At 40.9% G+C, this 27,162-nt stretch overlaps 1 protein-coding gene across 1 annotated transcript in view; it reads right to left on the bottom strand.

The window, feature by feature from the left end:
- The window catches only part of LOC140734225 (prolactin receptor-like), a 76,656-nt gene that overhangs the window by 49,298 nt on the left and 196 nt on the right, over positions 1 to 27,162 (bottom strand). Inside the window, exons 2-3 of the mRNA XM_073057911.1 lie at positions 26,990 to 27,096; positions 1,163 to 1,250 (exon numbers count right to left, since the gene is read on the bottom strand). Coding sequence (XP_072914012.1) covers positions 1,163 to 1,250; positions 26,990 to 27,096 — 195 coding nt within the window. The remainder of the gene's footprint in view (positions 1 to 1,162; positions 1,251 to 26,989; positions 27,097 to 27,162) is intronic.

The raw sequence follows: 27,162 nt of genomic DNA, 5'->3' as shown, positions 1-27,162 counted from the left end.
AAATCTCATCTCATTCTTTTTACTCCAGAGAGTAAGGCCCTGTCCATTAAATCTCTACTCATTATGACAAACATGCCTTCTCAGGAAGCAGTCAGGTGAAGAGTGTGCCTCCTTAATCACAGGCATCTTCTTCCTTAGTCAGGGAGAGCATATCTTTACACATGGTCTAGATGTGATCTTACCATGGTCAGTGTAACTAGAAGAAGACACCTTTCTCACTATCTCACACATAGATGGACATTTTTTTTGAAATAAAGATGATAGCCCCTGGTATTGAGCAGATCGTGAACAATCCGTCATCATGTCCACCTTGCTTGATTCTCTTATAATGTTGACAAATATGACACATTATATTTTGGTAGGAGGAATGAGGTGAAGCTTTGGAATCGAGAGGGCACAATTCTAAAATGGGTGCAGGAACAGTGTGATCTGGAAGGGGGTGCAGGAACAGTGTGATCTGGAAGGGGTGCAGGAACACTGTGATCTGGAAGGGGGTGCAGGAACAGTGTGATCTGGAAGGGGGTGCATTATATTTTGTAAGAGGCAAGGAAGGTCAAAGAAGTAGTTAAAAAGAAAAAGTAAGGGATATTGGGATTTTAATAAAGATATAAAGGCCTTGGAAAAGTAGTGGAACATTCTATCTAGACTCTCGCAATGAGGAACTTCAGTTCGGTGAAAGGCAAAAAAAGTTGGTGTTGTTCTTCCTGGAACTGGAAAGTTTGCAAGGAGATTTGATAGAGGTGCTTAAAGCAATAAAGAGAATAAAGAGCGTGGATGGGGAGAGCCTGCTTTCATTGAAGGTGACTGGCCAAGAATCCAAAAGTGACATGGTAGGTTCTGACATGCATTGCCAGAGGTGATACTGGAAGCAGATTCATTTGTAGTTTTCAAAAGGAAGCTGGATAAATATTTCTTTAAAAAAATAGAATTTGAAAGGCTGTTGGGGTAAAATGGGATGGCTTGGAGGCAGGGAGTGAGATAAGGTGGATTGTTCTTACTTAGAGGGGAAGTATAGATTTGATGGGCCAGCTTCCTTCCATTCTTTAATCTTTAATTCTGTGAACCTTAATGTCCTAAGATTGCCAAAGTACTTCTACATTAAATACTCCCAGAATGAAATCATGGAAGTCCCCAGATGACTTCAGGTGGTTGGTATACTCACCAGTGGTACATGGTGTATTTTATGTTCCCTCCAGTGAGGTTCCATGTACACGTCATATATTCTTCATTGTGGACAATACAATTCACATCTAGAATGGAGGTAGAAGAGGGACTTACTCATTGTGCTCAAACTATCCAAACTTAAGCAAAATGTAACTAATTTTTTTTAAATTACAGAGCTGATAAACCAGATTCTCTACAGATCCTTGAATTTCCAACCAGCCTAATTTTGAAGTCAGCAACACTGGAAATAAAGAGGGTTGAAAAACAACATGATGGATACACAAAGATTGTAAAGGGATCAGAATAAGTTTGCCCAGAATAGGAGAATGCGGCCTGCAGTTAATAACGGGTGATTTTAAGATTAATCTGGAAATGTAACATCGCATTTCTCATGGGTGCATCCACTGTCCATACTTACTGCTTATATTCCCACAAAACTGCACACAAAGAAAGATGGACAAACAATCAATCTCAAAAGACAACAAATTATGCAAATACAAAAAGAAAAAATAAATAAATAAATAAATGATAAATATTGAGAATATGAGCTGTAGAGTGCTTGAAAATGAGTCCATAGGTTGTGGAATCAATTGTTCAGTTGTGGATGGAGTGAGGTTATCCACTCTGGCTCTGATGGAGGAGGGGTAATAACTGTTTCTGAACCTGGTGATATAGACCTAATCCTCCTGTACCTCCTTCCTGATGGCAGCAGCAGGAAGTGAGCATGGCGAGGGTCCTTGATGATGGATGATGTTTTCCTGCAACAGTGTTTCATATAGGTGTGAATATACGTTGCAGGAAAACAGCCATGTGACTGTAACATGGAAAATCCACTTAACATAGAGTTGGGATGTTGGCAGAAAGACATTTGTTCTGTACTGCTATAGTTTTAATAGCTTACATATTAAAAACAACTGCTCCTTTGATTAGCAATGTAACTGGTTATTTTCCATTACAGTAAAAAGATTGTTAAGGGGAAACCCCACCTTGCTTTTACCGTATCTTCCACACATAATTAAAAGAAAGAATATGCTGAAGGTTATCTTAAATGATAAACTACTTTGTAACACAGATGTACAGTACATCTAGCCAAGTAATATAGCTATTTCAATAAAAATACAAGGTGGTACTTGAGTTTCAGTCTTTTTTAGCTAATTATTTGTGAAACTATCTTTTCCTATTATCAAATAATCAGACATTTTTTCAATAGAGTCTTTATGTCAGCTTAGAATTTACAGACCACAAGTATGTCTATCAGCCAATTTGATCAAAACAGGTGACTATGCTCCACTCAAGCTTTCTCCCAACTTATTTAATCTGACCCCAAAAGAATAGGGTTCTGGTGCTTTTTCCTTTAATTTTGCCTTCAAGAGATTTATGGTATCCACCATAATTACTCTTTGAAGTAGTAAGTTTTATCTCTTAACCTTTCATGGTTATGAAGTTTCTTCTAAATTTTTGATTTGTTTTATTATTCCATTTGTTAATAATTCTTTCCTGAATCCATTCATTCACCAGGAAGGTAACAATCAACCTATTCTCACTGTTGCACCCTGGATACTTTCCAAAGAAAACCCCTGAAAAAGATTCAGACACATGGGAGATTGCAGATGCTGGAATCTGAAGCAAAAGGCAAGAAAACCATTGATGCTGGAAGCTAGAGGAACTCATATGGTCAAGCAGCTTCTATTGGGGGATAAGGAAATGTCGATGGTTCAAATCAAAACCCTACATGAGGACCCTGCAAAGTCCTGATAGTAACTTCTGGATAGTAAATTTTCATGAGTAGGACCAAGGAAAGAAAGATCAGAATCTTCATTGGTTTAAAGGTCCCAAATGAAATCAGACCGAGGGACATCAATCTGAATGGAGGTATGGTGATACGGTAAATGGTCTCTAATTTGGCAATGCTTCATGCAATAATGATAACATAACAGAACAGGATTTCAGAAATGTCACCCACTAGTACCCTTCTTATATTAGATCTGAGGCATAGTACTTGGAGAGAATGGGATGAAGAATATAGCGTACTAGGTTATGCTACAACTCACCTGGAAATTAGAGCTAGGACCACCACTAGAGGGTGAGTTGAGTGTGTATGAGTTGAGGAGAGAGGGGGACACCCGTGACAGTGTTGGCAAGTGGGCCGGCCAGTTTAATTTGTAATTTGTAATCCTTGTTGTAAGGTCATCTTTGACCAAACTCTGCAGGAATGACCAGGTGCAAGAAATCACCCAGAAACACAGAAATGCACCTGAGTAAGGATTCTCATGAGTTAACAGGAGACTGACAAAGAGGGAAGCCCAGGTTCCCAGGTTTAGCATGTGACCTCCAAGGAACAACTCTTCCTTCAGGCTTGGTGAGAGACTTACTGTAAGTAAAGCTAGATATTGATAACATGACCTCTTCAGACCACAATACCATCTGCTACCAGAATTCACTAATAGGATTAATACTGACAGAAACCTATGTTATCATCACCTCCAAATTAAATAATTGGATCAGAAGATTTAATACCAATAAGCTCAGCAAGTCAAGCAGCATTTATGGAGGGGGATAAACAGTAGACCATCCTGGCCGAGTCCTGATGAAGGGTCTTGACCCAAAACATCAACTGTTTATTCCCCTCCAGAGATGCTGCTTGACTTACCGAGTTCCTCCAGCATTGTATGTGTGTTGCTCAAGGTTTCCAGCATCTGCAGAAGCTCTTGGATTTAATATTAATAAAGCCTCCATTTCATTCTGATGGACTCCTTCCCTCCAAATAGGAAGAGCCTAGTTGAAATTATGATGGTCACAAATATGGTTCTTACTCCTCCCTTGTCCAAGTACATTCTGTCACTCAGAAGGCAGTCAAGTGACTTGTCTCAGACTTGGCCCTTGGCCACTTAGCAAAGCAGAAGAGGATCTGGGTGCTGGAATGAATGAGACACTGACTTTTCCCTAGTTGGATCACAGTCCGAGTCCAGGTCAAGATTTATAATCAGAAATTCTGTTGAATGACTGACAGAGTTAGAATAGTGCCTTTGGTTTCAGAATATGAAGTGCCCCATTCCTCAACACTGAACTCCATTCCTGAACACACCCTCTTTAGGTTCCATTTGCCACATGGATTAAATAGTGTCTGTTGTCTTTCATTTTAAGGAAGGGTGAGTATAAATAACTCCTGGTAATAACATTCTGACTCACTTTCCTGCCTATCGATGAAGTATGAGGCAAAGACTCAGCACCATATTAATTTCTCCTTGATTAAGGGGAAATTAGCAGATCTGCAATTAACAGAATAACGCCTACATTTTTTCAATAGGAAACATCATCAAATCGTTAACCATTTACCACTAAAATGTGAAACTGAAGATTTCCAGACAACTGTTTCAAAAATCTATGCCATATATAATTCAGAAGCTTAATGTGACTGCTGCATTTATTTATTGCAATCTATTTCTTTGTTCCTCAGTTCTCTCTGTGTAGACCTCTTTTGAAAGACATGCTGGACCACATCTCTTCTAGTCCCATTCCATCTTTGATTATGGGAGGTGACAGAAAAAGGTGTTTTGTTGCAGCTTTATAAAACCCTAGATTGGCCACATTTGTAGTATTGCATTCCATTCCGGTTGCTCCATTATAGGAGGCTTCAGAGAGGGTGCAGTAGATGTTTGCTGTCTGGATAAGAGGGTGCGTGCTCTAAGGAGAGGTTGGACAAGCGGGGGTTGATGTCCCTGGAACAGTGGAGGCTGAGAGAGCTGATAAAGGTTCATAAGATTATGAGACACATAGATAGTGTAGATAGCCAATATCACTATCCCAGGGTCAAACTGTCTAACACTAGAACACATACATTTAAGTTCAAAGGAGATGTGTGAGACAGGATTTTTTAACACAGAGTGTTTTGGGTGCCTGGAATACATTGATGGTGTTGGTGACAAACATCAAAGAGGCAGTTAGGAAGCTCTTAGAAAGGCACATGGAATGGAGGGACATTGTGTAGGCAGGAAGATTTAACCGTTAGGCATTTAACTGCTAGTTCTATTGGTTTGGCACAACATTGTGGGCTGAAAGGCCTGTTCTTCTGCTGCACTGTTCTATGTTGTATCTTCTATTCAAATGCTGAGAGTTTGCGGATCTCCAAAATTCAGCGGGATTGGTGCTCTTGTACGTGACTCGGCAATAAACTAAGAAAGCTGACTAGGTAATTAATGATGGGGTCATCAATGGAAAACCAGAAGAAGTCAGGAACTCACTGAAGGAAAGAGTTCAAGGGGCTAGAGTTCATGTAGTGTGGCATGGGAGCATAGCAAACTGGGTTCAATTCCGTCAGAGTCTGTAAGGAGTTTACAAGTTCTCCCGATGACTGTATGGGTTTTCTCCAGGTGCTCCAGAGAACTCCTACATCCCGAAGACATATGGAATTGGATTAGTATGTTGTGGACATGCTATGTTGGCGCCAGAAGCATCGTGGGCTGCCCATCCCCTGCTCATTCTCAGTCTGTGTTAGTCTTTGATGCAAACACTATTCCATCGTACATTTCAATGTACATGTGACACATAAAGCTATTCGTTCTCTATCTGTTTTCCTGAGTTATGCTTTAAGAAGTTACAGTTATCGCATAGGGAATCTGATCAATTCCTAGCAATGTGCATTCTGGCCCCAATTTGTCTCTTTGTCCGCTCAGCCATGGACCACCTGGCCAAAAGCTGTAGTTTATTGACTACAGCTCAGCATTCAGCAGCATCATCCCCTCAGCATTTATCAACAAGCTTCAAAACTTCCATCTGCAACTCAATCCTTGACTTCCTCATCAGAAGACAACAGTTAGGACAGAGTGGAAATGACATCTCCTCCTCGCTGACAATCAACATGGCCGCACCTCAGATCTGTGTGCTTAGCCTACTGCTCTACTCTCTCTCTCTCTCTACACTCATGACTGTGTGACTAGGCATAGCTCAAACACCATATACAAATTCACCAGTGACACAGCTGGTGTTGGCAGAATGTGGATGGTGACGAGGTGCCACACAGGAGAGAGACAGATCAGCTGGTTGAGTGGTGTCACAACAGCAGCCTTGCATTCAATGTCAGCAAGACGAAATAATTGATTGTGGGCTTCAGGAAGGGGAAGTAAGGAGGAACACATACCATTCCTCATCAAGGGGTCAGCAGTGGAAAGGGTGAGCAGTTTTAAGTTTCTGGGTGTCAACATCCCTCAAGATCTATCTCGGGCCCAACATATTGACGCAATTATGGAAAGACATGCCAGCGGCCATGTTTCATTAGGAGTTTGTGGAGATTTGGTATGTCACCAAAGATTCTTGCAAGTTTCCAGAGAGCATTCTGGCTGATGGTTTCATGTCTAGTATGAAGGCGAGGCACCAATGCACAGGATTGGAAAAAAACCACAGATGGTTGTAAACTCAGCCAGTCCGTCATGAGCTCTAACTTCCTCACCACTGAGGACGTCACCAAAAGACGGTGCCTCAGAAAGGCAGTATCCATCACTGAGGACCCTCACCATCCAGGACATGGCTTTTTCTCCTTATTACCATCAGGGAGGAGATACAGGAACCTGAAGACACACATTCACAGTTTTAGGAACATCTTTCCTTCTGCCTCAGATTTCTGGATGACTCATGAACCTATGAACCCTACCTCATTATCTTGCTCTCTTTTTGCACTATTTGTTTTTTATAAAGCTGAATGTATCTAAAGCTGACTGTGCTGAAAATGTTCACGAAGTCAGCCAGCGTTTGCAGTTAGAGAGATGGGGGGGGGGGGGGGAGGGACAGAGGAAGGAAGAGAGAGATAAAGGAAGGGAGAAAGAGAGATGGAGGAAGAGAGAGAGAGAAAAAAGAGAGGGAGGAGGTGGGTGGGAGGGAGAGGGAAGGAGGGAAAGAGACATAGGGAGAGATTGAGGGAGGAAGGGAGACAAGAGGAGGAATGGGAAGGAGCAAGAGAGAGGAAGAGAGAGGGGGAGAGGGATAGTGAGAGATGGCGAGGGGCAGAGGGGAGGGAGGGGGAGAGAGAGAGGGAGAGAGAGATAACTTTTCAAGTTGACGAGCTTCCATCAGAACTGACAAAACATTCAGATTAGCAAACAGCTTATCTTTGCGGTCCAACTCTCAATATGTATATATTTCCTCTGTGTTATTCATCTGATCTTTGTTCACTGCCATATCTGTCATAAGATTGTAATCTTTCCTTTGATAATCGATGGAAATTCTCATTACACATTTAGCAACATCAGGGGATATTTTTACCCACTCTTTTTAAGAGTGTAGAGTCCCAGTCAGTAAGTAATTCTTCTGTGGTTTTATGAAAAGTTTGAAATGTTTTTAAATATAATTACCACAAGAAGTTGACATTAAAAAAGTACGTTTTTTGCAGTACTCATGTCATAGAGGAATCAAACCTGGTGCACTGCAGCCACCACACTCTTAACATCATAACAGATTACTGCTTATGATTTTGATTATTCTTATCTAAATACGTATATTTGGAAAAACATCATGAACTAAAATATGTTCAAGAATTATCGGAGCTCACTGCAAACATAATGAGATTACATTTCACTTTTTCCTTCTCCATATTTTCATATATTCCCTCTGAGGTTGGATTTATTTTGGAACATAGGACATTATAACACAAGCCCTTCGGCACGCAATGTTGTGTCAGCCTTTTAACGTATTATCAATATTTGAAGGTGTTAGAAGCTCCTATCTTAGCAGGACGTTGTCAAAAGAATTACTTAAAGTTTCTCATAAATGTTCCATTATTTTTCTGTATTGCTTCTTTCCTCATTCTAGTTGAGATAAACATTATAAAAACAATTATAGATCATTGTCAGGAAGAGGAATGCAAAGTAATCCCCATTCCCATTTCCTTTCTTTTAAACAAAAGCCTTTCTCCATATAATAAAGGCAGGGACTCTCCATCCTCTATCCAAAGCCACATTCCGTCAATCCTTAAGACGGTGTCCTTAAACACTTAGTTCTTCAATTGAAGTTAGCTTTGGTGGTTTTATTATTATTTCTGATAATAAATACAGACTCTTTTATGAACCACTTATTATGCCAATCATGGAAATATTTCTAAACCCATGAAAAACATTAACAATTTGCAGAGAATCAGAAAAGTGGCTCCAATTAATAATATAACCGTTCAAAAGAACAGTAGATTCTACAAAAAGTAAATCCTGAGAAACTGAAATCACTGAGAATTGAATATAAAAGCATGGAGAGAAACTAATACACAGCAGGCCATTTAGTAACTGTAAAGAGGTTAATATCCCATTAGCTTGATCCATGTTCCAATCAGAAAAAAAATGAAAAGGAAACAAATACATCAGGAAAACAAAAAGAAAATTGTTAGATGCCCCTATCACCAAAGGGAATGAATGGGGTACATGATCTGAAGACTGGAAGACAGAGAGGCATGAACTTTCTCATGCACCTTCTCAATAAAACATTTCTGGATGTACTAAGAACACATAATACTTAAAATGCTGTTTGGTTTGTCAAAAGGAAAAGGATGAAAAGGAATGCAGGAGAAGTGGGCATGTATTGCGAGGAAATTGCATGATTACTGACATTGTTTAGCTTTTCATCTGCCTTCTGATGTAAATGTAGTGTTTGCTTTCCCCAGGAAGTTCAGGAGACAGGGAAGAGGTCTGTTGCCATGGCAGAGCAGCAAGGTAAGCTGATCGATATGGATCTATCACCAAGGCACAGTTCCACCTGGGCTGTTGTTCTTCAATGTTAATTGTTTTTCTTTTTCTCTTTAACAGGGACCATCTAGCATTTTCTAATTTAATTCCAGATCTCTGTGCAGGCCTTCTGTCTCCTTTCCATTTTGTACATTATTCTATATTTTTAAATCTTCATATTGGCTTTCATGTGTCCCTTAGGCTGTCTAACATGCTTGTCTCTTCAGAGGGTGTACAACCCAATACAAACTTCCTCCTCTTTTCCCTTCTGTCCCATTTTCTCCCATGTCATTTAGAGCTTGTATTTCAACAAGGCAACGTGTCCCTTTTCCGATTCAAGCCTGTTTTGTTCAGGCCATGAAAGGCACTTTCCATCAATATTAAAATAAATTATGCTGCACTTGCTGCGTGGGAATGTTTGAATGTCTTCAGCAATGAAAAAATAGCAGCACCAAGTTTCCATTAAGCAAGTTCCCCATCCTTTGACTCTGACAGACAGTTTTGCTAAAATAGACTCTCAGTAGTTTCAGTCTTGGACACTGATGTGTTAAACATTTGGCTGAAGTTTAATGATATTGTAACTGAATAATGAACAAAGAACATAGATCATTATAACACAGTCCAAACCGTTTGAGCCATGATGTTGTGAGTGAGTGACTGCAACATGCTTAACTTCAGTTTAATCAGGAACAAGTAACAATTGACCATTGAAAAATAGCTCTCACTTAATAAAACATGAAACCTTCTAAACCAATGCAAAGTTACTCAAGAATCAGTGCTAGCTTCAGATCTGTTGTCAATTTTTAAATCCTTTCTGTTAAAATCAGTTAAGTCAGCATAGCCTTTCTATCAAATCAGACTTTGCAGTCTGCATGCTCTATGAAGCTACAGTGAATTTGCCTATTAATACAAGAAGATAAAAGTCAATTTGTTATTATTATTTAAATCAGATCTGCTCAGAGTTTCTCATTAGGCTGAAATGAAGTGATACTTTGAGTATGAAATCAATTTACTTATTTAGAGAAAAGTCAAACTAATTTTGATACTAACGTTCTAAATCCTAGTTAGTTGATATTAGGTTCTATTCCAATACAGGCGTAAAGTGTGAGGAAAAGATTTGTTTTACAGGCAGCCTTGCTTGTCATTAGAAAAGATGCATTCAGTTTATCTGTAGCATCTCCAAATTTCTCTTTGGAGTGAAGGAGGATGAGAGGTGACTTGATGGTGTGGTGTTCAAGATGATGAGGCTCAGATCAAGTGGATAACGAGAGACATTTTCTCAGGGTGGGTGCGACCCTTATGAAGAGGCATAATGTTAAGGTGATTGGAGGAAAGTATAGGGGTGGATGTCAGATGTAACTTTTCCACACAGAGAGTGCTGAGTGAGTGGAACACTGCGCCAGGGGAGGTGGTAGAGGCAGATACATTAGGGACATTTAAGAAACTCTTAGATAGGCACATGGATAATAGAAGAATGGAGGGTTATCTAGGAGGAAAGGGTTAGATTGACCTTAGAGGAAGTAATAGGATCAGCACAACATTATGGGGTGTACTGCGGTGTTCTGTGTTCTCCCTTATCTGTAGTTTTGCATCAGACAAAAATTAAGCCTTTTTAGTGTTATCAGTAATATCCAGGCCATCTTCAAAGAGTGATGCCTCAAAAAGGTGGCATCCATCATTAAGGACCCCTCATCACCGAGGATATGACTTGTTCTCATTGCTAGCATCAGGAAGGAGATACAGAAGCCTGAAGGCACACACTCAGTGATTCAGGAACAGCTTCTTCCCCTCTGCCATCCAATTTCTAAATGGACATTGAACCCACAAACACTACCTCACTACTTTATTTATTTCTATTTTTGCACTACTTATTTAATTAACTATTTAATATCTATACTTGCTTTCTATCATTATGCATTGCATTGTACTACTGTTGCAAAGACAACAGATTTCACGACGTATGCTGGTGATACTGAGCGTGGTTCTGATTCTGACTCTGCAAATATTTCACTGTCGTGATGAGAGCAGCCATTAGAGAGGATAATCATTTTCACATGTATTCTAAGCTGGACCTAATCCTATGGTTGTTCTTTCATAAGTAACATTTTATCCCATTTGTTGTGACTTCCAACCTATGAAGTGGTGAAAGCTTTCCATTTTGTCTATCACAATGGTGGTCTAGATTGAAAGAAGTCATTAAAGAAATTTCCTTTGTTCTTCTTCTTAGGGAGGTGCTCAGGCCTGAGGCTGACATACTTTCACTCTGGTTTTGTGGGTTCTGAGGTCCAACACAGAAACCACAAGCCCCAACACATATGGGGCAAATGATACTTGCTGGGGTAGCTAGTGGGCAGTTTTGTGTGGCAGTTCAATCCTTCTGCTGCTTATTAAAGCCTCAGGTTGGCTCCTCTTACTCAGTCCCTGCCTTTCCAAGTGAACACAAATCCCATCCCAGACATCTTTTACCCCAACAATTTCCCTGATATTAATGTAAGGACTCACTGGCCTGTAGTTTCCTGGCTAATCTCCATTGCCCTTTTTGAATAAGAGAACAACATTAGCTATCCTCTAGTATTCTGGTACCATACCAATGGTCAATGAAGTTGAAAAAATTCTCTGTTAAGGGTGTCAACAGCCTTCTCCCTTGCTTTCCATAGCTTTCTGCAATTGATCCTGTTAGGTTCTATCTGGATCAATATCTCCAATGCTTCATGCTTCCTGACGGAGATAAACTTCAAAATATCAGCATTCCTTCTTCACCCACCACATCTTTCTGCCTGGTGAATGGTGATTAGAAGCATTCCTTTAAAATCCCATTCATATCTTCTGGCTCAGTTCACAGATTTTCCTTTTGGTCTACACCTTCCCTGGCTATCTCCTTGCTTTGAATTCTCTTTAATCATGGTTGCTGGAGCCATTTCATATCCTATTTATGTCCTCCTAATTTCTCATGTTTTCTCCTGCATCCCCAAAAAACGTCAAAAGATTTGCTCCATACAAAATGCTTGTAGCTGATAGTCGACAGTCGACCTCTTTATGCTAGTCGAGCCTTCAATTTCCCTTGTTAATCAAAGTTCCCTAATCTTATCATCTTTGCATCTTACAGGGACGTGCTGCCTTTGAGTTCTTACAATCTTGTCTACACCCAGTTATCAGATGTTCTTCTTTCCCTTTAGCATTGGCCCTAATTTATTGCTGCCAGATCCTATCATCTACTGTTAATATCAACCCCTCCCTCCCCCACAATGCCGGACCCACTTTACCTGTTTCCAGGATATCTTGTAACTTGCTGAACTCTAATTGATGTTTTCCAAAGGGAAGGGTTCCACCACAGACACTGCCACCACTTGTCCATTCTCCTTCCCTGGAGCATGATCCAGTAAATCCCTGTCACTGGTAGAACTGTAAACCTACTGCTTTTACACCTCTCTTTAGTACAGTTTATAAATTCCACCTCCCCCTTTCCCTCCATTGATGTTGACCTGCTGAGCTCCCCCAGCATCTTGTGTATGTTGCTCTTATGCTAAGGCAGTCCCAGTCAGTACTGGGGAAGTTACCCCACTAACTCAACAAAGAGAAGAAACAAGAGGTTAGGCACAAGAGACCTTAGATGCTAGAATCTGGAGCAAACCACAAAGCACAGGAGGAGCTCTTAAAGACCATAAGGCCATTCAGGTCATTAAGTCTGCTCTGCTGTTACATCATAGCCAATTTATTTTCCCTCTCAACCCTGTTCTCCTGACTTCTCCCTATAACATTTCACACCCTAATTAATTAGGAACCTATCAACCTCCGCTTTAAATATACACTTGGCTTCCACAGCCATCTGTGGCAATGAATTCCATAGATTCATCACCCTCTGGCTACAGAAATTCCTCCACATCTCTGTTCTAAAAGGACATCTTTGCATTCTGAGGCTGTGCTCTCTGGTCCTAGACTCCCTCACTATTGGAAATATCTTCTCAAAGCCCTCTCTATCTAGGCCTTTCAATATCCACTGGTGTATTTGTTAGTTCCGGTCACATCTGGAAGGCCTGGTTGAGGTGCTGTATGGTGGTGAAAGAGGACATGTATGGCCAGTGTAACACCTTTTTGTGGTTGCAGCAAGTAGACACAGGAAGTGCACGTTTGGGGAACAGTAAGGTTGGAGACCACGGTGGAGAGATTCACAGGAGTGATAAGGTATGTGATGATATGTGCCACAGTGCCTGGGTATCATTGGTGGGGTCCTGGTGCATGGGTCTGGAAGATGCCAACTGGCTTCTGCAAGGTCGTGGTTACCTTGATAAAATCCCCCAATAACTCAACAAAAACAAGTACTTAGCTAGAGTTCTGAGCAATGACCTACTGATTGGCTTCTACTTTGTTCATCTATATATCAATAAAATATTAGGTGCAGCTTTATCATTTGTCATATCACATCCAATACTTTGTATTCTAATTCTACATTCTGCAGAAGCGTGGTTGAGAGTGTGCTGACCTTTTGCAGCACAACCTACTACTCCAGCTACAGTGCTGCTGACAAAAAAGCCTTGCAGAGGGTGGTTAGGGGAGCAGAGAAGGTTATTGGGGTCTCCCTACCTTCTGTCCAAGACCTCTTTCAGAGTCGATGCCTCCAGAAGGCACGGTACATCATTAAAGACCCCTCACACCCTCTCCATGAACTGTTTGTTCTTCTGCCATCAGGTAAACATCACAGGGGCATCAAAACAAAAACCACAAGGCTACTAAACAGCTTCCTCCCACAGGCAGTTAGACCGCTAAATAGCTGCTCTACCTGACTCTGCTTTGGACACTTTTAACTTGCACTGGACACTTATAACTTGTTTTTAACTGACATGTGGCTTTTGTGTTTTACTATTTATTGTTATGTTTATTATTTATTGTTGCGTTTGTTATGTTATGATTGCACTTGCCCCTGGGAAACGCTGTCTCATTCTGCCCTGCAGAGCTGATGTACAGTTAGAATGACAATAAAGTTTTTGAATCTTGAATCTAAAGGCTTGAGTGAAGCATGCTTCCTGTGTGTAGATGCATTGCCACCTCTTAAACCCCAGCATAGAGTTATGGAAATTTACTTCATATAAGAGGGCTGCTTTACTCATCATATTCATTACAGCCACGGGGAAAATACTGAGGTTAATTCTGCTTTCCATTTCTCAGCCTTCAGCGTTGCAGCTGACAACATATCAGGTGATCATCCAAGAATTTCTCAAATAAGATGAGGGATTCTATATCAATAAATTTTTAGACCCTCTCCACTACTTGGGTGATAGATGTTTTCTTTACTACTGCACCCACCCCCACCTCCCGATCTCTAACCTTCCTTTTAATTACATGGATCTACGGCCTCCAGTCAATGAACACTCAACAAGCAATTTTCCTTGCTATTTTTTACAACCCCAATTAATAGTGTCTACCAATCTCTTCCTTGTTCTGCATGTCTCATAATTTTGTAAGAACAGTTTATGTCTTCTTTCAGTCCCCTCTGTTCAAAAGAAATTAATCTCGTGACTCATATAAATTTGGATAAGTACATGGATGGGAGAGATATGGAGGGTTATGGTCCAGGTACAAGTTGATGGGACTCAGGAGAATAATAGTCTGGCATAGGCTAGAGGGGCCGAAGTGTCTATTCTGTAGCAATCTATGCTGCTACACCTAACTCTGATATATATCCATAGATAATGTACTTTCATAAGGTACTGAAGCAATTTTAAGTTAATGAAACTTAATCCTGCATGGACTTGAAGCACAAAGAGAACCTCAACAACAAGAATTGTTTTCAGTAAGACACACAAAATGATGGAGGAACTTAGCAGGTCAGGCAGTATCTATGGAAGTGTAAGCAGTCGACATTTCAGGCCGAGACCCTTCTGCAGATTTTCTCTTTTTAAGAATTGCTTTATGCTTTTTTCAGGGCTTGCTTATGAATAATATTCCGCCGTCCCCAACCCAACATCCTGTCACCCCCCACCCCTCCTCCAGCCACCCATCTTCCCCCTCCCCCACCTAACCAACCATCCTGCTTGCGTCTCCTTGGTAGTTTAAAGACACTTGAATTATTCTTACAAATTTTAACCACATGTTTTATATGCGGGAAGTCGTACAACACTGCCGTATGCTTCAGTATCTCAATATTGCTGATAGGATAGTCAACTCTTTGTAGGCATCATTCTCAACCCATTCTGACCATTCAGAAGATCGAGAGAATAACACAAGTCATTGGAGTAACAATGCCTTAGCTAATAGCAATGAACACAACACGCAGTTTCTAAGAAAATTATTCTACATTCATTTTAGGGAACAATTTGCTAACCCAATACATTATGACAATGAAATATTAGCTCTATAGAATTCTGTTCTATAATTCACTAAACACATTGATGGAAGATAACCCGGTTTGGTAAGTGTAAATTGTGAATGGGACTTTATTAAGATTTCTGTTAGCTGCCAATATGTAAGAAAAACCAAGCATAAAATTGTTGAATAACTGCATAAACTTAACTGGTCTATTACTGGAAGGAAAACCTGCCTCACTCTAGGCAATGAGGCAATCCGTAATATTCTCAGGGCAAACGGCGATGGTTAGTAAATGCTGCGGTACAAAGATTGTCCATTAAACAAGGACCATAACCACGTCTGTAGTTCATATTGTCTCCAAATAAAATATATAAACATATCAAAGGGGCAAGTAATATGAATGATGCACTCAACAGAACACAATTTAGTACTTTCCCATTCAGTTTATTTATACTCATTGTATATCAACTAACATCAAGTTTTCGAATAAATTGATGAAACTTACTTTCAGCTCTGGGGCATTAAATTATTCTCCTTGCTCTATACTTACTAAAAATGTAATTCCTTACCTGAGATACATTTTTATTTTTAAAAGATCCTCTAAAATCGCTCAAATTAATCATAAGACAATCACATTTTATGATTTTGGGACTATTTGCAAGGGGACAATGTGCTTCTATGTATTTCCTTTAATTCTGCTTTCATTAAACAAGATTTAAATATTGCCCTTCCTGATAAACACAGCACCTTTGATTCTGTCATTGGTAAGTGAAAAATCTAACATGTAACATGGATACTTTAATACAAGTTAAAAACACCAGTGACGAAAGTCCACATTTTGTTATGGTTTATATACTGAATCAAAAGAACAAGGTTTAAATTCAGAGGCAGTAAAAACGTCATTCAAATTGCTTCCTTCTTGATAGCTTAAAGTAAAATATACAAAAAGGGCAAAAGACTCACCATTTGACAGAACGTTGTTTGTCATATTAAATAAAACAATTAACCAGATGAAGGAACCCAGCTTTGGTAGTACCCATTCTTTCAATGGATATTGACTAGCCATTTTGTGACTGCCACAAAATTTTGGTGGATTCTCAAACAATGCACATTTTTAATTCCATTCTAAGGCAGAGCTGCATTCATCCGTTCTATCCTGTGGTCTGATAACAGACTTCTGATATAGGTCAAGGGCTGAACGGTTTCCTTTTCCTTGTTTGAGATGTAATGTTTCCTGTGTCTTGCTGTAGGCGCCGAAAATACGCCATTTCATGCAAGATGTTTCCAGGTAGTTTTGCGGTGTGATGCACACGTAAATATAAAAATCTGAACAATGATCGTTATCTCTGCTTCTTTTCTCTTCTCCCAATTTATCCCCAAGATTGCGAGTTGGAGAAAGAGAACAGGATCTAGGTGAGAACTTGTAAACTTTTACAAACATGAACAAGTATTTTCTATTCGTGGGGACCTGCAGTAGAGCAGGAAGCCATTTGGGCCATCTTGCTCAGACTAATTCTTTAAACTTCAAGAGTTCAAAACAGACTTATTATCAAAGTACATATATTTCATACACAACCCTAAAGTTCATTTTCTTGTGGGCAATCGCAGTAAATACAAGAAACACAATAGAATCAACGAAAGACTGTACCCAACAGGACAGACAAACAACCAATTAAAAAAGAACAATAATAAACTGTACAAATACAAAAAGAGAGGGGAAAAGATAATTAAAATAAATAAACAAACAATAAATATCGAGAACATGAGATGAAGAGTCCTTGAGGGTGTGTCCGTAGGTTTGTGAGAATATTTCAGTGATGGAACAAATTATCACCATATCACAATTACAGCATGGAAACAGGCCATCTCGGTCCGTGCCGAACACTTACTCTCACCTAGTCCCACCGACCTGCACTCAGCCCATAACCCTCCATTCCTTTCCAGTCTATATACCTATCCAATTTTTTTTTAAATGACAAAATCGAACCTGCCTCTACCACTTCTACTGGAAGCTTATTCCACACAGCTACCACTCTCTGAGTAAAGAAGTGCTCCCTCATGTTACTCCTAAACTTTTGCCCCCTAACTCTCAACTCATGTCCTCTTGTTTGAATCTCCCCTACTCTCAATGGAGAAAGACAGACAGACAGACATACTTTATTGATCCCAAGGGAAATTGGGTTTTGTTACAGTTGCACCAACCAAGAATAATGTAGAGATATAGCAATATAAAACCATAAATAATTAAATAATAATAGGTAAATTATGCCAAGTGGAAATAAGTCCAGGACCAGCCTATTGGCTCAGGGTGTCTGACACTCCGAGGGAGGAGTGGTAAAGTTTGATGGCCACAGGTAGGAATGACTTCCTATGACGTTCAGTGTTGCATCTCGGTGGAATGAGTCTCTGGCTGAATGTACTCCTGTGCCTAACCAGTACATTATGAAGTGGATGGGAGACATTGTCCAAGATGGCATGCAACTTGGACAGCATCCTCTTTTCAGACACCACTGTCAGAGAGTCCAGTTCCACCCCCACAACATCACTGGCCTTACAAATTAGTTTGTTGATTCTGTCCTATCCACATCAACTCTATCTATCCCCCTCATAATTTTAAATACCTCTATCAAGTCCCCCCTCAACCTTCTATGCTCCAAAGTATAAAGACCTAACTTGTTCAACCTTTCTCTGTAACTTAGGTGCTGAAACCCAGGTAACATTCTGGTAAATCTCCTCTGTACTCTCTCTACTTTGTTGACATCTTTTTTTATAACTTGGTGACCAGAACTGTACACAATACTCCAAATTTGGCCTCACCAATGCCTTGTACAATTTTAACATTACATCCCAACTCATATACTCAATGCTCTGATTTATAAAGGCCAGCATACCAAAAGCTTTCTTCACCACCCTATCCACATGAGATTCCACTTTCAGGGAACTATGCACCATTATTCCTAGATCACTCTGTTCTACTGCATTCTTCAATGCCCTACCATTTACCATGTATGTCCTATTTTGATTATTCCTACCAAAATGTAGCAGCTCACACTTACCAACATTAAACTCCATCTGCCATCTTTCAGCTCACTCTTCTAACTGGCCTAAATCTCTCTGCAAGCTTTGAAAGCCTACTTCATTATCCACAACGCCACCTACCTTAGTATCATCTGCATACTTACTAATCCAATTTACCACCCCATCATCCAGATCATTAATGTATATGACAAACAACATTGGACCCAGTACAGATCCCTGAAGCACACCACTAGTCACCGGCCTCCAACCTGACAAACAGTTATCCACCACTATTCTCTGGCATCTCCCATCCAGCCACTGTTGAATCCATTCCACTACTTCCATATTAATACCTAATGATTGAACCTTCCTAACTAACCTTCCATGTGGAACCTTGTCAAAGGCCTTACTGAAGTCCATATAGACAACATCCACTGCTTTACCCTTGTCAACTTTCCTAGTAACCTCTTCAAAAAATTCAATAAGATTTGTCAAACATGACCTTCCACGCACAAATCCATGCTGACTGTTCCTAATCAGACCCTGTCTATCCAGAGAATTATATATACCATCTCTAAGAATAATTTCCATTAATTTACCCACCACTGACATCAACCTTACAGGCCGATAATTGCTAGGTTTACTCTTAGAACCGCATAAGCAATATGCCAATCCTCCGGCACCATCCCCGTTTCTAATGACATTTGAAATATTTCTGTCAGAGCCCCTGCTATTTCTACACTAACTTCCCTCAAGGTCCTAGGGAAAATCCTATCAGGGCTGGAGACTTATCCACTTTTATATTCTTTAAACGCTCCAGTACTTCCTCTTCTTTAATCATCATAGTTTCCATGACAGCACTACTTGTTTCCCTTACCTTACACAATTCAATATCCTTCTCCTTAGTGAATACCAAAGAAAAGAAATTGTTCAAAATCTCCCCCATTTCTTTTGGCTCCACACATAGCTGTCCACTCTGATTCTCTAAGGGACCAATTTTATCCCTCACTATCCTTCTGCTATTAATATAACTGTAGAAACCCTTTGGATTTATTTTCACCTTACTTGCCAAAGCAACCTCATATCTTCTTTTAGCTTTTCTAATTTCTTTCTTAAGATTCTTTTTTACATTCTTTATATTCCTCGAGCACCTCACTTACTCCATGCTGCCTATATTTATTGTAGATCTCTCTCTTTTTCCGAACCAAGTTTACAATATCCCTTGAAAACCATGGCTCTCTCAAACTTTTAACCTTTCCTTTCAACCTAACAGGAACATAAAGATTCTGTACCCTCAAAATTTCACCTTTAAGTGACCTGCAATTCTCTATTACATCCTTCCCATAAAACAAATTTTCCCAATCCACTCCTTCTAATTCCTTTCGCATCTCCTCCAAGTTAGCCTTTCTCCAAACAAAAATCTCAACCCTGGGTCCAATCCTATCCTTCTCCATAATTATATTGAAACTAATGTCATTGTGATCACTGGACCCAAAGTGCTCCCCAACAAATACCTCCATCACCTGACCTATTTCATTCCCTAACAGGAGATCCAACACTTCTCCTTCTCTAGTTGGTACCTCTATGTATTGCTGCAAAAAACTATCCTGCACACATTTTACAAACTCCAAACCATCCAGCCCTTTTACAGGATGGGCTTCCCAGTCTATGTGTGGAAAAGTAAAATCTCCCACAATCAGAACCCTGTGCTTACTACAAATATCTGTTATCTCCTTACAAATTTGCTCCTCCAATTCTTGCTCCTCATTAGGTGGTCTATAATACACCCCTATAAGTGTTACTACACCTTTGCCATTCCTCAATTCCACCCAAATAGTCTCCCTAGACGAGCCCTCTAATCTATCTTGCCAAAGCACCGCTGCAATATTTTCTCGGACAAGCAATGCAACACCTCTCCCTCTTGCCCCTCCGATTCTATCACACCTGAGGCAATGAAATCCAGGAATATTTAGTTGCCAATTGCACCCCTCCTGCAACCATGTTTCACTAATAGCTACAATATCATATTTCCAGGTATCAATCCATGCTCTAAGCTCCTCCACCTTTCTTACAGTGCTCCTAGCATTAAAATAGATGCATTTAAGAAACTCTCCACCTCTTCTTCTCTGTTTATCCCTAACGGTGCAAACAACTTTATTATCTTTTTCTTCCTTCTCCCCTACATCTTCGGTCTGAGCACTCCCCTTCTCTATCATCTTCCCTCACACACTGTCTACTAGCTTTCTCTATTTGTGAACTAACCTCCTCTCCCCTAGTCTCTTCAAATTGATTCCCACTCCCCAACCATTTTACTTTAAAGTCTCCCCAGTAGCCTTAGCAAATCTCTCCGCTAGGATATTGGTCCCCCTAGGACTCAAGTGTAACCCATCATTTTTGTACAGGTCACACCTGCCCCAAAAGAGGTCCCGATGATCGAGAAACTTGAATCCCTGCCCCCTGCTCCAATCCCTTAGCCACACATTTATCCTCCACCTCATTCCATTCCTACTCTCACTGTCGCGTGGCACAGGCAGTAATCCCGAGATTACTACCTTTGCGGTCCTTCTTCTCAACTGCCTTCCTAACTCCCTATATTCTCCTTTCAGGACCTCTTCCCTTTTCCTACCTATGTCATTGGTACCTATATGTACCACAACCTCTGGCCCCTCACCCTCCCACTTCAGGATATCTTGGACGCGAGCAGAAACATCCCGAGCCCTGGCACTAAGAAGGCAAACTACCATCCGGGTCTCCTGATTGCGTCCACAGAATTGCCTATCTGACCCCTAACTATCAAGTCCTGTATTACTACTGCCTTCCTCTTCCTTTCCCTACCCTTCTGAGCTACAGGGCTGGACTCTATGCCAGACGCACGGCCACTGTTGCTTCCCCCAGGTAGGCTGTCCCCCCTAACAGTACTCAAACAGGAGTACTTATTGTCAAGGGGTACAGTCACTGGGGTACTCTCAAGGCTAGGAGACTCCAGGAGCTCCCACATCTGACACCGAGAACAACAAGCTGCCCTCACACTCATAATTCCCCCTTTCCTCAATTAACAGGAAAAACTGAAACCTAAACCTACCTTTCCTTGCCCGCTTCTGCCTAAGCCCGTTAAGCCAAAGCCCTTAAGCCTTCACTCTGCTCCCGGCTCACTCCGCTGCCTGCAAACGATGCCACCCGCTGTATAAGGCTGTGTCCTTTTAAATCTTCCCCACTTCACTGCCCAACGTCACACACCTGCGCAGTCCCGCCTCTCTTAACTCTGAAGAGAAGAAGAAAAAATCAAAATGGCTCCCGCCGCTTTCCCGTTCTGATCCTCAGACTTCCTTCTCCAAATGAAACCCGATTCAGGATTTCTGCCCTTTGTAAGTCTTGCCCGCTTCACTGCCCGATGTCACATGCCTGCACAGTCCTGCCTCTCTTAACTCTGATGAGAAGAAAAAATCAAAATGGCTCCCATTGCTCTTCCATTCTGATCCTCCGACTTGCTTCTCCAAAAAACAAAAAAAAAAGTTGAGTGAAGTTATCCCCTTTGGTTTAAAAGCCCAATGATTGAGGAGTAATAACTGATCCTGAACCTGATGGTGTAGATTAGGAGGCTCCTATACCTTTTTCCTGATGGCAGCAGCGAGAAGAGAGCTTGCCTTGAGAAAAGATCTCTGACTGGTGCCATGACACGGCTCTGTTGTCAAAATGTGCTGTTTTTTCTGATTTAAGCTTATTAGCAATTCAATTCTGCAGTTATTATTCAGAATGAATAATAACTTCGAGATAGACCAAAAACATTTTCTCAATTCTCCTTGGCTTTTTGACCAGTTTTCTTAACAGTCAGTTCTCTCCATACCTCCAGTTTTCCAGCTACTTTATCATAACCCCATAATTTGAACACCACCAATGACTTCCCCCTTTAAGGAGTAATATTACAGTTAGTTAGTTCATGTGGTTATAGAACATGCAACAGTATAGCACAATACTGGTCCTTTGGCCATGATGTTGTGCCGACCTTTGAACCTCCTCCAAGATCAGTCCAATGCTCCCCACCCACATAGCCCTCTGTGTTTCTTTTATCTATGTTCTTATCAGAGTCTTTTAAAAGCCTCTAAAGCATTTGCCTCTACCACAACTCTTAGCAGTATGTTCCATGGACCCACCAGTTTCTGTGTAAAAAAACCCACTAACACCCCTTTCCTATGCTTTCCCTTAATCACTTTAAAATTCTGCCCTTTCGTTTTAGCCATTTCTGCCCTGGGAGAAAGACACCAGCTATTCACTCTATTGATGCCTCATCATTTTATACATTTATGGATCAGTACTATCTGACAGCAATATGCTCGTAACCCCCTGGAATCAGAGCATAGCGTGTCTGTGTTTATGGACTGTGAACTTCTTCAGACTTATGGTTTTTATATTCTGTGATTTTTTTTCTAATCGCCCGTTTCCCACCCCCCCCCCACTTTGTTGTGCGAGGGGAGGGTGATTGGGGGGTTGATGTTCTGTTAGTTTTTTTTTTGTCTGTTGGGGGGGTTGCCATTCTTTTTGTCCGGGAGGGGGTGGGTTTGATGTTTCTCTCTGAGTGATTTTCATGTTCTTTCTCTGTTTCGCGCCTATCTGGAGAATACAAATTTCAGTGTTGTATATGGAAACATGATTTGATATTAAATGAAGCTTTGAACCTTGCAGAATTGGTTGGGTGAAATTAAAGTGGATGAAGGAACCTTACTTTCACTTTCAGCAATTTTCCTTGCCTTTTTTCACACCCCCATTTATTAGTGTCAATGAAAGTGTCTGGATATTGGAATGTATTCTAACTACACGTATCAAACTGCAAAAGGCAGAAAGTGAGAACTTCTGGCTTCAACTGGAACTTCTATGAAACAAGCCGAGAGTGGGAAAACTGTGCCTCTCCTGTCACGTTTGAATGAGCTGTGCAGTGGTACAGCTGATAGAGCAGCTATCTGATCATTTCAGAGACCAGTATTTGGTTGTGGCCTCTGGTGCTCTCTGCATGGATTTTGCCTGGCCTCCCAAAGAGGGTGTTGGTTCCCCTGGGTGCTCTGGATCCCTTCCTATCCCACAGACGTGTGGATAGATTGGTTCATCAGCCACTACAAATTGTGGCAAAATGTGGCAAAACCTGGCCTCTCAAAATCCCCGTCTTCAGAGGTGCAACGCTTAAGGCTGGCCAACAGGGCTCTGCTGAAGCTGTATATCGGCCAATCCCCTGTAGAGTAGATGCAATGGATTGCAGAAGCGCTGATGGATCCCGGCCACAGCACCGACGTAAGAGGATGATGGAGACAGGAGGTCATCGATGGCCAATGCTCCACTGGGAATTAAGGGCTCAAGAAGGCAAGAAAGTGATAAAACCTGGAGAGTTGATGGAAATATGGAACAAATAACATTGGATTAGTGTATCACTAATGTTCAATGACTGGTATAGACGTGAAGGTTAAAGGATCTGTTTCCATGTTGTGTGACTCTGTTTGGGCCAGTATCTTCTTTCATATCTTTTAAGGAATGTATTCTGATTTGTATATTTCCATAAAAGTCTTTGTAGCTTGTTTTGATCATAAGGAACAGTGTTTGTAGCAATATCTGTAGTGTCATATTAAAATATTGATAAAATTGAAACATTTCAATGTGTGAGCATTAAGACCATGAGGCCATAAGACATTGGACAGACTTAGGCCAATCAGCCCATTGAATCTGCTTGACCATTCCATCATGGCTGATTTATTATCCCTCAACCCCATTCTCATGCCTTCTCCCTGTAACCTTTGATGTCCTGACTAATTGAGAACCTATCAACATCCACTTTTACTATACCCAAAGACTTGACCTCCCTTGACCTCCACTGCTGTCCATGGCAATGGATTCCACAAATTCACCTTGCTCTGCCTAAAGAAATAAGAAAATGAGTTTGGAACCTGTTGCTTAGATTGTGCCTTGTGTCCCCATGTCGAATTTCAATGCTGAATACCACTGGAGATGGTGCAATCTCCCCTCATCATTTTACCGTTGTGCTCCATTCTGGTATCTCAGCACAGCAAGCCCTCCAAGGCCTTCCTAAGACATGGTGCTCAGAACTTATCACTCTGCTCTTCCTTTGTGATAAGCAGGAAAGTAACTTCTGGCTCTTGTATTTTTTATTGTGTTCTCCATGCTTATTGCAATTTTTTATGGTGCATCGGATCCAGAGTAGCAATTATTTAGTCCCCCTTTACACTCGGTATACTGAAGAATGACTATAATCAATCCCGAATCGTGTATATCAAAGTTCAAAGTAAATTTACTATCAAAGTACATATATGTCCCCAATTACAGCCTTGAGATTCATTTCCTTGTGGGCATACTCAGCAAATCTATAGAATAATAACTATATTAAATTATATTATATGCACAAAATTGTGTGCGGTTTTGGTCACCAAATTACAGGAAGGATATTAATAAGGTTGAAAGAGTGCAGAGAAGGTTTACAAGGATGTTGCCGGGACTTGAGAAACTGAGCTACAGAGAAAGGTTGAATAGATTAGGACTTTATTCCCTGGAGCGTAGAAGAATGAGGGGAGATTTGACAGAGGTATATAAAATTATGATGGGTATAGATATGAGTGAATGCAAGCAGGCTTTTTCCACTGAAGCTAGGAGAGAAAAAAAAACCAGAGGACATGGGTTAAGGGTGAAGATGGAAAAGTTTAAATGGAACATTAGGGTGGGGCTTATTCACACAGTGGGTGGGAGTGTGGAATGTGCTGCCAGTTGAAGTGGTAAATGCAGGCTCTCTTTTAACATTTAAGAAAAACTTGGACAGATACATGGATGAGAGGTGTATGGAGGGATATGGTCCAGGTGCAGGTCAGTGGGACTAGGCAGAAAAATGGTTCGGCACAACCAAGAAGGGCCAAAAGGCCTGTTTCTGTGCGTAATGTTCTATGGTATAATAGAATCAATGAACGACTGCATCAACTTGAGCGTTCAACCAGAGTTCAAAAGACAACTGTACATATAACCAGAAACAATTACAGCACGGAAACAGGCCATCTTGGCCCTTCTAGTCCATGCCAAATGCTTACTCTCACCTAGTCTGACTGACCTGCACTCAGCCCATAACCCTCCAGTCCTTTCCTGTCCATATACCTATCCAATTTTTACTTTAAATGATAATACCGAACCTGCCTCTACCACTTCTACTGGAAGCTCATTCCACACAGCTACCACTCTCTGAGTAAAGAAGTTCCCCCTCGTGTTACCCCTAAACTTTTGCCCCCTAACTCTCAACTCATGTCCTCTTGTTTGAATCTCCCCTACTCTCAATGGAAAAAGCCTATCCACGTCAACTCTATCTATCCCCCTCTTAATTTTAAATACCTCTATCAAATCCCCCCTCAACCTCCTATGCTCCAAAGAATAAAGACCTAACTTGTTCAACCTTTCTCTGTAACTTAGGTGCTGAAACCCAGGTAACATTCTAGTAAATCTCCTCATATACAAAATCTCCTCTTATCCAAAAAGAAAGAAATAATAATAATAATAAATAAATAAGCAATAGGTATTGAGATGAAGAGTCCCTGAAAGTGAGTCCATTGTTGGTGGGGTCATTTCAAAGATGGGGGTAAGTGAAGTTGTACCCTTTGGTTCAAGAGCCTGACGGTTGAGGGGTAGTAGCTATTCCTGAACCTGGTGTCGTGAGTTCTGAGGCTCTTGTACCTTTTTCCTGATGGCAGCAGCCAGAACATGTCCTGAGTGGTGGGGGGGTCCTTGATGATGCTCAGAGATGGGTTACCCATGATACACTGTGCCAAATCCACTACTTTTTGTAAGATTTTCCATTCGAGGGCACTGGTGTTTCCTTACCAGGCTGTCACGCGGCCAGTGAATACTGTAAACTCTCCACTGCACATCTATAGAAGTTTGTCAGTGTTTTAGATGTCATGCTGAATCTCTGTAAACTCCAAAGGAAGTCGAGGTGTTGCTGTGCTTTCCTTGTATTCTATTGGCTGATTTGATTATTTTCTGAGTAACCGTGACACTTTAATGATCTTTTATATATACTTAGACTGGCACTTTTTTTTAAAGGTTTCACTGTTTAGAAAATATCCTCAACTATACTTCACAGGACCAATATAGACAACATCTCAAATTTAGATCCCAAAATATTTGGATAAGGTGTGTTATCACAGATTGAAAAACAGCTGTAACATAGCAAAGAAAGAATTGCAACTGGGTCCTTTTCAGGCTGGTGAGATGTAAATGTACCCCAGGGATCCATTCTTGACTCGCTAGTGCTTACTGTTGACCTGGAAGAGAGAATTATGTGCAAGGTTTCCAAATTTGTGGATGATATGGAAGAGCACGTTATGATGAGGACATTGTGATTCTTTGACAGGATAGAAAGATAATCTTTATTTGTCAAACATCGAATCAAGCAGTGAGATGTGTTGCTTACATCAATGATCAAAGTAGTCTAAGGACGTGCTTGGGGCAGCCCTCAGATGTCACCACATCCGGCACCGATTTACTACCCCTAGGCCGCATGTCCTTGGAAGGTGGAAGGAAACCAGGGCACCCGGAGGCACGGGGAAGAACGTACAAACTCCATACAGAGAGTGTCAGGAATGAACCCTGATAGCAGTCGCTGGTGCTGTAAAGTTTTACGCTAACTGCTACACTGCCATGTTGTCTGATATAGGTTTGTAAGTAAATTAGCCTACTAATCTGTACATTTTTGGCATCTCGGAGGGAACTGAAGAAGTACTAGGTTACCTGCGCTCAGACTGCGAGGTGGAAAGAACTATTGGACTAACCGCAGGCGTCCTCTGATCCTGTACGATGGCTTTCTCCAGGATTATAATTTTGTAAGATTTCATGAGTTTTGTCTAGTATGTCCGCGTACAGTGCGTGTTCCTGAAAACTTTAAAAGTGCTTGTGTTACTAGAGAGGGTTGAAAAGTCGGCGATAAACGTATCCGGGAGCTGAC

The sequence above is a fragment of the Hemitrygon akajei genome, chromosome 10, assembly GCF_048418815.1.
Source record: "Hemitrygon akajei chromosome 10, sHemAka1.3, whole genome shotgun sequence".
NCBI lineage: Eukaryota > Metazoa > Chordata > Chondrichthyes > Myliobatiformes > Dasyatidae > Hemitrygon > Hemitrygon akajei.
This window is presented reverse-complemented; position numbering and strand designations above follow the sequence as displayed.